Source organism: Poecilia reticulata, chromosome 9 (assembly GCF_904066995.2).
Source record: "Poecilia reticulata chromosome 9, P_reticulata-male-v2, whole genome shotgun sequence".
Taxonomy (NCBI): Eukaryota; Metazoa; Chordata; class Actinopteri; order Cyprinodontiformes; family Poeciliidae; genus Poecilia; species Poecilia reticulata.
Window position 1 is genome coordinate 28,291,674 of NC_088838.1, and position 12,917 is coordinate 28,304,590.

At 37.0% G+C, this 12,917-nt stretch overlaps 1 protein-coding gene across 1 annotated transcript; it reads right to left on the minus strand.

Moving 5' to 3' along the window:
* Positions 1 to 574: 574 nt before the first annotated feature.
* Positions 575 to 12,414, minus strand: krt1-c5 (keratin, type 1, gene c5). The gene is made up of 9 exons (XM_008417991.2): positions 12,290 to 12,414; positions 11,075 to 11,475; positions 10,524 to 10,606; positions 9,466 to 9,622; positions 5,908 to 6,072; positions 5,706 to 5,831; positions 2,878 to 3,095; positions 1,370 to 1,398; positions 575 to 1,054 (listed from the first exon to the last, which is right to left on the minus strand). Exons 2-9 carry the CDS (start codon positions 11,465 to 11,467, stop codon positions 939 to 941), a joined length of 1,287 nt encoding a protein of 428 aa, XP_008416213.2. The 5' UTR covers positions 11,468 to 11,475; positions 12,290 to 12,414; the 3' UTR covers positions 575 to 938.
* Between the last annotated feature and the right edge of the window lie 503 nt (positions 12,415 to 12,917).

Sequence of the window (12,917 nt, forward strand, 5' to 3'; positions counted from 1 at the left end):
AATTAAATGTCTGTGACATTACAGATAAAAATCTGCATCCACTCATCATTTGCATGAATGTCATGTTATTTCAGCCATTTTTTTCCCCAGGATATAATAATTATACAGTATGCAACTTCAATCATTTTTAAAAGCAAGAAATAAATGCACAAGTTTTAATTTATGGTGAATTTTTCTCTACTTCACTCTTAAATGTCTGTAGATCTGTCTCAATCATAGGTTTCGCAACCTGCCAAATTCTGGCTATATGTTTAATATTTAACCTTTTTTTTCTATGAAAAACAGCAGATCTCACATTATTCCGACTTTATTCTCATAATATTATGAATTTATATTGGTAATACTACAACTTCTTGTAATATGACTTTGTTTTTGCACTCGTTTATTTTTGTTATATTATGACTTGTTATTTTTTTTTTTTTTACTTTATTCTCATACAAATTTATTTTGGCAATATTATGACTGTTGTTTTATCTTGTAATTTTTTTGGTGTTATTCTTTTTAGTATGACCATGATACTCCATTATACTTTTGCAACAAGATCTAAAATAATCATTCAGATTTACACTCTAAGTGGGGTAACATCTATTTATTTAATTTATAAACAAATAAATGGCAGTAGAATCTTTCTGATGTTTTTACAGAAATTTCTAGGGAAAAAAAGAATATAAAGTTCAAAACCGATTCTGTTTAAAAACTTGAATTGCATAGAAAATACTTGTTCAAAGACTTTGTACAACCAATAATTGATTAATTAATGTTGTAAAAGTTGAACAAAACATTAGAAACCAGCAGATTAATGTAAAGATAAGAATTTAAATGAAATAATCTATGAGTGAAAACTTTCCACCTAAAATTTAATCCTCATTTCCAGAGTTTTCAGAGAAGTACGTCGAGTTATTTGGCTTATAAAACCCAGCAGAGTTTTTTATTTTGGCTCATTTCTTGCTGTCCTCAATCTGCTCCACCTCACTGGACTCGTCGACCACTTTTCCGTTGATCATCGTCTGCGTGACGACTTTTACGATCTTCCTGGTCCGAACCTCGGGGTCTTCTGCAACAGATGAACAAATATCTGATACCAGCTGGACCGGTGCCGACACAGTGAGAAAATACAGCCTGGTGAGTTTTTATTGAGGTGAAGCTGGACTGAAATCTAATGACTGGATGATCTGGGTCAACGCGACTCCAACAGGGAGAGATTTCTTTTCTTTTCTTTTCTTTTGTGTGGATCAAGTTAACAGAAAAAAAATCCATAAAGGATCAAATGCTTTTCTTATCTTGCTGGAATTTCCGAAGATAATGTGAAAAAGATACAGATTAGATCAAAAAAAAAAAAAGTTTGCGAAATATAATAGTCTAAACTTACTTTTAAGAGGCGGAGGCATTTCTTTTACCCTGTAATAAAAAGTTATAGCATTAATGAAACAAACACAAACTTCAAAAATACCACAAAGTCCACTTTAAGTCATGTTTGTCACTGGTTTCTCAATGATGTTTTATGACTTTATTTTTATGTTTTATGATGTAAAACACTTTGAAATGCCTTGTTGCTGAAATATACTGGACAAGTAAACATTTTTTTGTCTCTACGATTTAGGATATTAATATTAATCTATGAGAAGCTCCTTTTTCATTTATCTTCAGATCTGTGCTTGATAAATAAAAAAAGTAATTAGTTTAATCTTGGAGGTTTTTTCACAACCACTGTGCAAAAGCAGAATATTTTCACAAATAAAGAACCATTCTAATCTATTATATTCTATTAATTTACTTATTCTATTTTATTGTGGAGAAGCTGCATTCAATTTCTATGCACCACAAATCTATAACAATCTTCTAGAAAACTGCAAAAATGCTGAAACAGAGTTCCTTTAAATCAAGGCTAAAAACCCACCTTTGATTTATAACTAGATCATGGATTAATATATTTGACATATATTTGCTTAATGTGACTTTTCACAAAATCTAATTATTGCTTGTTTAATAATTGGTTACTGTATGATGTTTTATGGTGTAAAGCATTAGTAAAGGATTGTTGCTACTGTAAACTTTCATTATTTCTTAGTTAAATTAAAATGCAATCATTTATAGTAACTTTATAGGACTAAGACAGCATTTTAAATTTGGCTAAATTTGAGCTTAAAGTTGCTTTAAAGGTTAATTTAAAGGATTACTCCCAGCAATCAAAGGTCTGTTGTTTTAAACAAACTGACATGCAGTTGAATGTAAAGAGTTTTAAAGAACATTTTAGTAGGAATGTCTTGATGAGGCCATTTTAAACAATCTGTATAATAATCCTAAATGTAGTTCCTAACATCAGTTGTTTTTTCTGTGAGGACATGTTTTCTCCAACAATCTCAAAGTTTCCACTCTTTACAATGATGCTTACAGTAAAAAAGAGACAGTATTGGATGCTGCAGTTTCTGTCACGTGACCTGATTTGACAAGTTTATAAACCAAGAGAATACATTTTTATTTTAGTTTTTTCCCACTCGCATTAAAATATCCTACTAAACAACTTTTGTTCATGGATGGACACTTTCAAAAATAATTTTTTTTAATTAATATGTCATCAAAAATTGGCTGTTTTATTTTGTTGATTCTTATACTTTCACAGAAGAGAAGCATCAAGCTTTTATATAAATAAAATGTTTATTTTATTCTTATAAAACATAAAACGACACAAACATAATGATTTCTGTCGTAATTCTATGCAGAAAAACGAATCAATTTTTAAAGTTTTAAAAACATTCCTTCTTAATAATTTTGCCCAAAGTTATGAAGAGCTCTGGTCAGTATCTGGGACAGAAAAATCCTAATCTAAGCGATTACTTTTTATTAGATTTTTTTTCCCAGTTCCCCTCCCGTATTTACATTTCCTCTCCTTCCAGCAGCCGCCTGTAGGTGGCGATCTCCATCTCCAGGTTTTGCTTGATGCGCAGAAGCTGCTCGTAGTCGGTTTTGTTGCGCTGCATGTCCAAACGCAGCTGGGACAGCTCGTCCTCCAGCTGCGTCAGGGTAGCCTGCAGGCGGTCCATCTCCATGGAGTATTTGTGTCCGGTCTCTCCCAGGTTTCCCTCCAACACGCTGACCTGGTGACACAAAATATTATTAAGGGAGTGAAGTTTATCAAAAATGGTTTATTTATTCTTCAAATTATTATTATTTTTTTCCGTCAAAGTTATTTTCTCCTGATTTTTGTAGCTATATCGCGTCACTCGACGGTCGGTGGTTACCATAGCAACCAGTAACGGGTTTCGTCTCAGCATTTTTATGGATGTTAAGTTTGTCAGAATCTGCTTATTTATTCTTCAAATAAATTTTGTTTAGTTAAAAAGTTAAAATTTTATCCTAATTTTCATAGCTATATAAGTTATGCTGCTCTTGGCCATTGCTGGTTACCATAGCAACCACTAACCGTCAGCTCCTCTCCTCTTGTTGTTTGTAACGTGGTATGTGTTGGGATCAGCTCTATGTATTCTTTACAAGTAATACTTAAGATATAACTATATTAATACAGGGTCTTATGTGTAATTTTGCCATGTTTTGTTTAAGTTTTTAACTGTTATAACTAGTGTGCATTTTAGTTGTGTTTAATTTACGATTGTTAACTATTGTCAACTGTTCACTGGGAACCATTGCTAAGTAGTTTGTTGCATTTTTATTTAAGGGCAGAAGCTGCTGGACTGACATTAACTACCAACTCGATTTGTTTTTTTGTTTTTGATGCAAATTAATTTTTCAGTTACCAGTTGTGTCATTTTCTTTGATTGATATATTTGTGATTTTATTTCCAATGCTAAAAATATACATTCATTACTATTTATATGAGATAAGCTATGTGCAGAGCCAACCCAAGGCATATGAGAGTTAAGTAACTGCTATAGGCCCCCCACACCACCAGGGGTCTCCCAGGAGCACCATAAATACCATTAAATAATACAAACTAAAAGTTAATACACATGGAAAAATAACTATAAAAATAATATAGAAATTACATCATGCTGATGGCTGCTACCTCTGAAATATAAGATGTCAAACTTATTTACTGTAAATTAAGTGTTTATCAGCTCATGTTACTTTCCATCAGTTGAAATAATATGGCACACTTAAATGCCACTGAATCTTTATATACTGCAAATGAAGCGGGCTGCTCATGTAGCAACATGAAAAGTGAGACAAAAGGTCAGAATAAAAGGTTGAAACTTTGGAATCATCATAAACCAAATTATTGACAATGAGGTCGCCCCTTTCACCCTTCCATTCAGTCACCCTTCTTAGCCCGACACGTGAGGGTCTGTCACCATGATGGTGTCAACCTACTGCCGTCATGCTGCGCAAACATTAAAGAGCTTTATGTGCCTCTCCAGCAGATGTCAATGTCCTGACATGCTGATTGATCACAGTAGTTTAGTGAATCCGCTCCACACTTTGTGTATCTATACATTAATAGCACTTTATACACAACGAACAAGCAGCTGTTTTCCACTGAGTGTCCCGACACGTCTGCACCTCCAAAGACGAGGTGAGGATGAGGAGAAGCAGGTGGGCTAATGAGAGATAATCTTTTTAAAATATTTTATTTAAAAAAAAAACACTATTATTGTGATGAGTACTTTGTTTTTGCAATAAGAAGTATTGCACTCCTTCATAATAAATTGGCAAATACACCCTGATCTATTTTGTGCAATAAAAAAATTAATTTGTTCATTAATTATAAATGGTGTGTCAAAGAGACATGTACATTTTAACAAACACAGATCCACATTCTTCTGGACTAGAGTCTTTTTTGTGTAACTACACAGTATTTATGTTGAAATTTTTCCCTTAATGTACAGTATTTTTAGTCTTTATTCTGTTATATATATATATATATATATATATATATATATATATATATATATATATATATATATATATATATATATATATATATATATATATATATATATATATATATATATATATATATATATTCTGTATTTGTGTGACTATTTGCTTAAATTGCATGTAACTTTGACATTGTTGCACAAAATATTCTCCAATAGTGTATATTTCAGTTCTATTCTTTTGGAAAAAATTGTATATATTTACCTTTAAAGAGCCTCAGTGAAAAAGTGTTTACACATTCTTAACTCTTTGGTGCAGAAACTGGCTGAAAAATCAATATATTAACTTTGTGTTTTTGATGTAAATTTGTGCTAAATTCCACCAACTTGATTACTTTCGTCTTATAAGGATAAATACGGTGAACCTGAGTCTGTTGTGAAGTCAAATCATTGTTCCTGCAACGAACAAGGAAACGTTACAACTTCTCATCATATAAGCGTTTCATATCAGTCTATCGATCGTTTTTTTAAATTAATTTTTTGTTTTAAATATCTGAAATACTGCCAAACTGGTGACATGACTTTTATCCACAGTATTCATTCCATTACTTTTTGTGGCTTTGTAGCAAAACCTTAAATGTACTCAACAGATTGTTGCTACGTAACCAAATAGAATGTGTTGTTGCTAGGTAACTAAAGAGTGAGTGGGTTAGTTGATTGACCAATCTTTAATATTCTATTGAATATTAAATATTCTATCAGCCGTATTATCTATTGATATTGACTACATGTTTAACGTGATGTATATTTTTATTGATTTATTGTCCAGTCCTAGGTGACACATAGTCACACCACTCATAAACTCTGGATTACCTGTTTGCGTAGATTGTCCAGCTCCACCTCCAGAGCTTGCAGGAAGCGCCTTCTCTCGCTGAGCTCTCCCTGGGCGCAGCGGAGCGCCTCGTTGCTTTCTTTCACCTCACACTGAACGGCCTCCAACTGTGGAAACGCATCAGTAAAACAGGTCATTGCTTACAGAACAATCGCAGAAGAAACGAGCTCGATTTTCACCAACCTTCTTGAGGTACCAGGCTTCAGCATCCTCCTTGTTCTTGCGCGCGATGCCCTCATACTGGACCCTCAGCTCAGCCATGATGGCCCCCAGGTCGGGCCCCTGAGCTGCCTCCACCTCCACGCTCACCTGCTCCGTGGCCAGGCGGGCCTTCAGGGTGCTCATCTCCTGCAATATGTGGAGTTGGTATTAATGTTGCGTTCTAGCTACCTGGGAAATGGGAACTCGGAGCTGGGTTTGACGCCAGACTCATGTTAAAGCTGAAGTATGTAACTTTTATAAAAAATATGATTTTACATATTTATTAAAACTGTCATCATGTTGTGTTAATGTTATGAGATAGATAATCTGCGAAAAGATGAATCTCCTCCCTGAGTTACTATTGCCGCCTGAAGAAATGCACCAAAAACAACCAATCAGAGCCAGGAGGAAAGTCTTACCCTGTCAATCAACCTCGTGAATGTGCTGCTAAATGTGCTAATGGTGGAGAAACAACTTCCTGTTACAGGAAGTTGTTTCTTGTAACAACTTACTGTTATAGGAAGTTGTTTCTGACATATAAAATAACTTCATATGTCAGGATATGCCGGCGTTTATGCCATCATTGGTAGTTATGCTAATTAGAATTAGCATTTACAACAGGTTGTGCTCATGGGAAATGCTTTATCGTAGCAGTGAGTGGGGGTTGAGTGGGAGTGGCGTGCACTCCAGCATGATTGGCAGTGCTAAGACCCTCCTCCTCGTGCTGATTAGTTGTTTCTACTTGGCACTGGGAGCACTGCCCCTCTAACAGCGTTCTAGTTAAGTTGGAATTTCAACTTAGCGATGCCAATGAACATCGCCTGCTACCTCTGACAAACTATCCAAAAACAGAACTTTTAATTTGTTCAGTTTAGAGTTGCAGGTGCTACATATAACATTGATTTAAGACGTACTTTTACATATCTGGCTATGTTTCCACTACATCTTACTACTGTTGATGTGAGGAGCGGCCATATTGAAACGCAACCTAATAATTGTAAACTGGGGTAATCGGAGTTGCTCCCAGTTTCCCAGTGGGAAATTCGATTGAGAAGTCAGAATTTCCCAGTTCTGACAACAACTGCAACGCGGCATAGTTCTTCAGCGCTGTTTTCCAACTGCACATATAGACTTTGAATGTATTTATGAATACATGGCAAAGATTTAAACAATGGAGCCTTGATTTCACACAAAGACAGATAATAACCGAGACTTGAAGCTGCACACTCTCTCAGCTGAAGAATCGGTTATGTTTATCAGATTTCCTGTACATCTTTAGAATATAAACATCAAATTATGAGAAAAGGAAGAAGAAAAATAAGAAAAACTCAAATACTATTAGAGTTGTGTCTGAACAATGATGACAAAGTGTTTATCTAGGCAATTTGCAACAGAATGGCTGTGAAGACAAACAAATGGGTGATATATGTAGTTTGGAAGATATTTATCTGTCTTCTTTTTGTAGATCTGGAGTGTTCATGTATTAAATTGAGCCCAAAATGATTCAAACTTGTTTTTGTATTTTTTTAAAGGACATTTTCTCTGTTTTTATTCATGTTTCGTCAATTACTTTCCATTTGAAGGTATTTTGTTCGAGAATAAGCTGGATAAAATTCACAGAAATCTGGTTTTAGTACATTTGAATGTGTTGTTGCTGTGGTTTCTCAGTTTTGTTTTTTCTTTCTGCAGGTGTACAGACTCCTGGTGTTCAGTTGTGTTCTCTTTATGCTTCTTTCCACTCCTTTCACCTTCTTCCCCATGGTTCCCCACCTTTCTTTTACCTGTGTCCATTACTTTTGACATAAACCTAAAGCAAAATTTCTAATAAAAAAAAAGTTTCATTCACACATCTAATGCAACAATGGCAAAAGCCATAATGCTCCATGTGGAAAAGTAAATCTGTTGGGCCTCAGAAACACTTCTGCCAGACATGTAAAAAAAAAAGAAGAAAACCTTGTTTAAATTAGTGTTTTTGATGGGTCATACACCTGTTCCCAATCTCTGTCCCTGCTTTTCTTTGTCAGCCAATAAAAAGAAGAGGAAAAAAAAGGCGGAGACCTAACCTGTGTTGGACTCCTTTAAAAGAGAATCAAAGTGATCAAAAATTAACATCAGTTCAGATCCCAAAGAAAAACAATAAAGTAATGTTAGGCAGGATTCTTCCCATCAATGTGGATACTTTAAAGTGGATGATAATTGTTTTTTTATCTTTGTGGTGCACTGTGTAAGCTGTAAAACAAAACTTAATTAAGTCTGAGGTGACATCCTGGTCACCACGCCTGTCTATCTAAACACTAGTTTGATGATGAAGGGAGTGTCTGTGTTCATACTGTGTGATTATTATGTCCCAGTTTCATACCAGCTTGAGATCAGAGGTGCAAAAACATTTTGTCCAGCTCAGGAGGTCAAATGTGTCTCATTTAGTTTTTATCCCAAAAATATCAGAGTCAAATTTCAATGGTAATGGTAACCGAGTTTCCATTAGCCATAAAATAAAATAGCGCCACTTGGAATTAAAAAAATCAATTTTTTAATTCCAAAATAAATTTTTGGAATTAAAAAAATAAAACGGAAACATGCCAATTTCGAAAAGGCTACGTTTTTCGATCATCCATCCATCCATCCATCCATTTTCTTACACCCTTGTCCCTCAGTGGGGTGGGGAGGGTTGCTGGTGCCGATCTCCAGCTAGCGTACCGGGCGAGAGGCAGGGTACACCCTGGACAGGTCGCCAGTCTGTCGCAGGGCAACACAGAGACACACAGGACAAACAACCATGCACACACACACACACACACACACACACACACACACACACACACACACACACACACACACACACACACACACACACACACACACACACACACCTAGGGGCAATTTGGAAAGGCCAATTAACCTGATAGTCATGTTTTTGGACTGTGGGAGGAAACCGGAGTTCCCGGAGAAAACCCACGCATGCACCCACGCATTTCGATCAACCGTTTTTGCGCAACATTTTGATACGACTTGTATTTTGCAAAAACTGCTATTGAAACACCTTCTTGCGTCACAAAAGTCACGCGATCAACCGCCGGATATTTTTACCGGTGAAAGCCACGAAGAAGAAGACGACAGGAAGTAGTAAGAGGACGAAGGTTTGTTTATGTTTTTACGGACAATGTACAGCTGGAGCCACCAGAGCTGTCACAGCGTCACAGATTATGAGAAGTCGTGTATTTTAACGTGTTAAATCCATAGCTCTTCCGTAAAAATCACAGATTACAATTTCCCCTAAGCACTGCTTGCCGTTGACATCTGATGGTTGATGGATGAGAGCTAGCGTCATGATGTTTACATCTGTCGCCGCCATGTTTTCCATTTGATTTCTTATTTAATGAAAACACTGGACCTGCAAAATACATACAAATACTTGCACGTTTGTAATGGAAACGCAGCTAGTGAAACATTGTTTAAAATCACTGCTTGTGAACAACTTTGCTGTCTGTTTTTCTGTGGGAAAATCACTCTGCTCTGCTCAGACCACCGATTCTTTCTCACCTCGTCGTGATTCTTCTTGAGGTAGTACATCTCCTCCTTCAGGCTGTCCAGGTCTCCTCTCAGAGTGGCGATGATCTGGTCATGGTCTGACTTTGCTCTCTTTAGAGCCTGACAGTCCCTCTCCACGGACTGGCACAGGGAGGCCTCTGCTTCCCATCTGCAGAAAAAAGAAAGAGATAGGAAATAAATATTTGCAGAAAAAAATAAAATGTCATGGGAACTTAGAGGAATTGGGCTGAAATGACCAGAAGCTAGGACTGGACAATAAATCAATAACAATATATGAATGGATAGATAATATATCAAAAGAATATTCAATATAATGTTTGCTAAACTCCAATCCAGAACCGCATAGTATTCTGGGAGATGTACACAGAGGAAAGACTTTAGCCACTCAACATTTCACAGACAGCTAAGCAAAGTTGGTGGTATCAACTAACTCGCTCTCTCTTTGGTTACCTAGCAACAGCCTTTTGAGTAACTTGTGGTTGCCTTGCAATGGCCTGTTGAGTAACTGACCCAGCAGCGGCTTAATATTTCACCACCATGTCTCAAAATTGCTTAAAAATAAACAACAGCGGCATGTAGTGAAAACTGAATAAAACGGGAAGGGTTATGCCATCAGCTTGGTGGTATTTTATATATTTAAAACAAAAAGCTATTCGATAATTAGTGATATCGACTGATATGAAATGCTTATATCGTGATACGTTTTTCATGCTAACAGAAGCCATGTAATAAGCATGAAACCAAGCAGCATACCGTCGGTACATCATGAAAACCAAGTGTGTGCTTTTCGACTCTACACTCTGTCAGCTCCAGTCTCTTCAGAGATGGATGGGATCTCTCTGACCTGCATAATCTATCACTACCAGCTCCAACTGGACTGGACTGGTGACTGGTGTTTCTTGGTTGTTCAGTACCTGAGCTCCGTGAGAAGGGAACTCTTATTTCACAGTCTGACAGGTCATTTATTCTCATGCTTTGTTGTCTGGCACTCCTATGTGAACACTCACAGGAAGGCAGAAGAGAAAAAATAACCTCTGCATGACACTCACTTCACCCTGAAATCATCAGCTGCCAGCTTGGCGTTGTCAATCTCCAGCATGATGCGGGCGTTCTCCAGCGTCCTTTTTCTCATCTGTAGAGGAAAACGTGTGATTGAGAAAGGCGCATGCAAAAACACAAAATATTACAAAGTATTGGTGGTCTAGTTTCCAGTGCAAATATCTTAGTGCACTTAAGCATGTTGAGCAGCTAGTACATGTGATTGATTGACAGCATTAAGACCCTCCTCTTAGCTCTGATTGGTTGTTTTTGATCGGGAGCAGAGCATTTTTTTCTTACGGCAATAGAAGCTCAAGGAGGAGGTCAATATTTACACAGATTATCTGTCTCATACAGTCACAACATGGTGACAGTTTTAACAAATATGTGAAAACATTTTGACTAAAAGATTCTCCAACTTTAAAACAATCTCTTGTCTTGCAGGAAGGTTACTTGTAAATTAGTTTTACAAGATATTCGCACTAGAAACTAGACCAAAAGTACTTGGTAATATTTTGTGTTTTTGCAGTAACCATGGACAGTATTTTGAGGAGTCACTAACCTCCTGCCCGATGGCATGTGCCTGAGCCATCATGCCCTCAATGTCGTGGCCTTTTGGCGTTCTCTCCATCATGAGGTGCTTGATCTTTGCCTCCAGCTCGGCATTGGACCGCTCCAGTGACCGTACCTTGTCCAGGTAGTTGGCCAGCCTGTCATTCAGGCCCTGCATGGTCTCCTTATCGCTGGCCCCAAGGCCGTTTAGGGACAGGCTGGAGCCCAGCATGTTGAGGCCGTTTCCCATGGACACGGAGCGGGACAGGGACAGCATGCTGACGTTGGACAGAGAGGAGACGGGGGGCTTGGAGCGCAGGCTGCGCCCGCTGTCTCTCACCGTGATGCTGGAGAAGGAGGGTTGATGCACTGCGAGGCTGCGCACTGACAGGGTGGAGGCCATTGTGGTTTCTAAAGAACGTTTAGATAAGAGTGAGCTTTTCCCTTAAAACAGGGGTGTTGTGGCAAAATGTGTTGATAAAACTCTTTAGCAAACTTAAAATATTAATTAATACCTGTTTGTATTTGATGAACATCATTTCACAATAATGTAATTTTGCAATATGCAGATAAAAACAGCTTTGATTTGATGGAGTAAATAATATTTAAGGACAAAACTGTTATCTCGGAAGTTATATTCATGTAAGGGCCACAGAAAAAGTTATTGAGGGCACATATTATGCAAATTAACATTTTGCACATTTTTTTATGCTTCCCTTTGGATTTCTACCACTTCTACAAACGGCCCAAGCACTTAAAAATACAAACCACTCAGACTTTCTGTTATTAATGTCTGGAAAATGAGTCCTTTCAAAAACCTCCTGATTGTTAAGTCACGTTTCAATGGCGCTGCGCCGTTAGCAACCCCAGAGAAGTCCAGCCCATCGCCTAGCAACCCCAGTAAAGCCCAGCCCATTGCTTGAAACATAACTGACTTTTTCATATGATCACCTTCTTAAAATATTGGGCCAAGTCATGTTTTGCCTAAAGTGATTTAACAAAGATAAATAACTAAAATAAGCTTCAAAAAGTTGATTTAGACAGCAAAAAAAAAAAAACACTTTTGGCAAAAAAAAAAAAGATGTAGGCCATTATTTTAGCAAACTAATGCTTTACATGTCTCCTCTTTTAAAAATAGAAAGAGAAAAAGCTATTGGAGAGTGATTCTTTCTTCAGAAAAGTTTCCAGTTTTTGTGTTGCTGTTTGAAGGAGAAACAGTACTTACATGTGCTTCAGAGCGTCAGTGAGTCTTTCCTTGCTCTGCTCGACCGGCTTGCTGCTTCTCGGAGGTGAAAGGGACTCTGTTGCTGCAGCAGCTAAACACAGGTGAGTTCTGTGACCGTATTTAGAGAGGAGGCGCCGCCGGGGAATCCAGCCCCTCTGCAAACAAGAAAAGGGATGCAACATGACACTGAGCAGAATACCTGAAGGCAGGCATTAGTTCAGCAAACATGACCTTTAAAGCTTAATTTAAGGAAGGAAAGGTGTATGGTTACCTTTAAACACACCTTAAAGATGGTTAAAACTGTTATTTTGCAGGAAAATAGTTTTACTAAGTATTTTTGGTTCAGTTCCTAGTGCAACTATCTTAGTAAACTTGAAATAGACAAAACTGACTTACAACTTTTCAGCAAGATATGAAAATTTTAATTAAGTCAATAAATTGCTTAAGAATGAAAAAGTGTCAGTTCCACTAGCAGATTATTTCACTTATATTTTTGAAAAAGGGATCTAATAACTAAACAGTATTTTATGTTATAGTTTCTGCTGTCGCACTTGATTTTCCCCTTTGCAGGACAATAAAGGTTGTTTCTATTCTGTTGAGTTCTATGAAAATTTGTCTTGTTATAGGT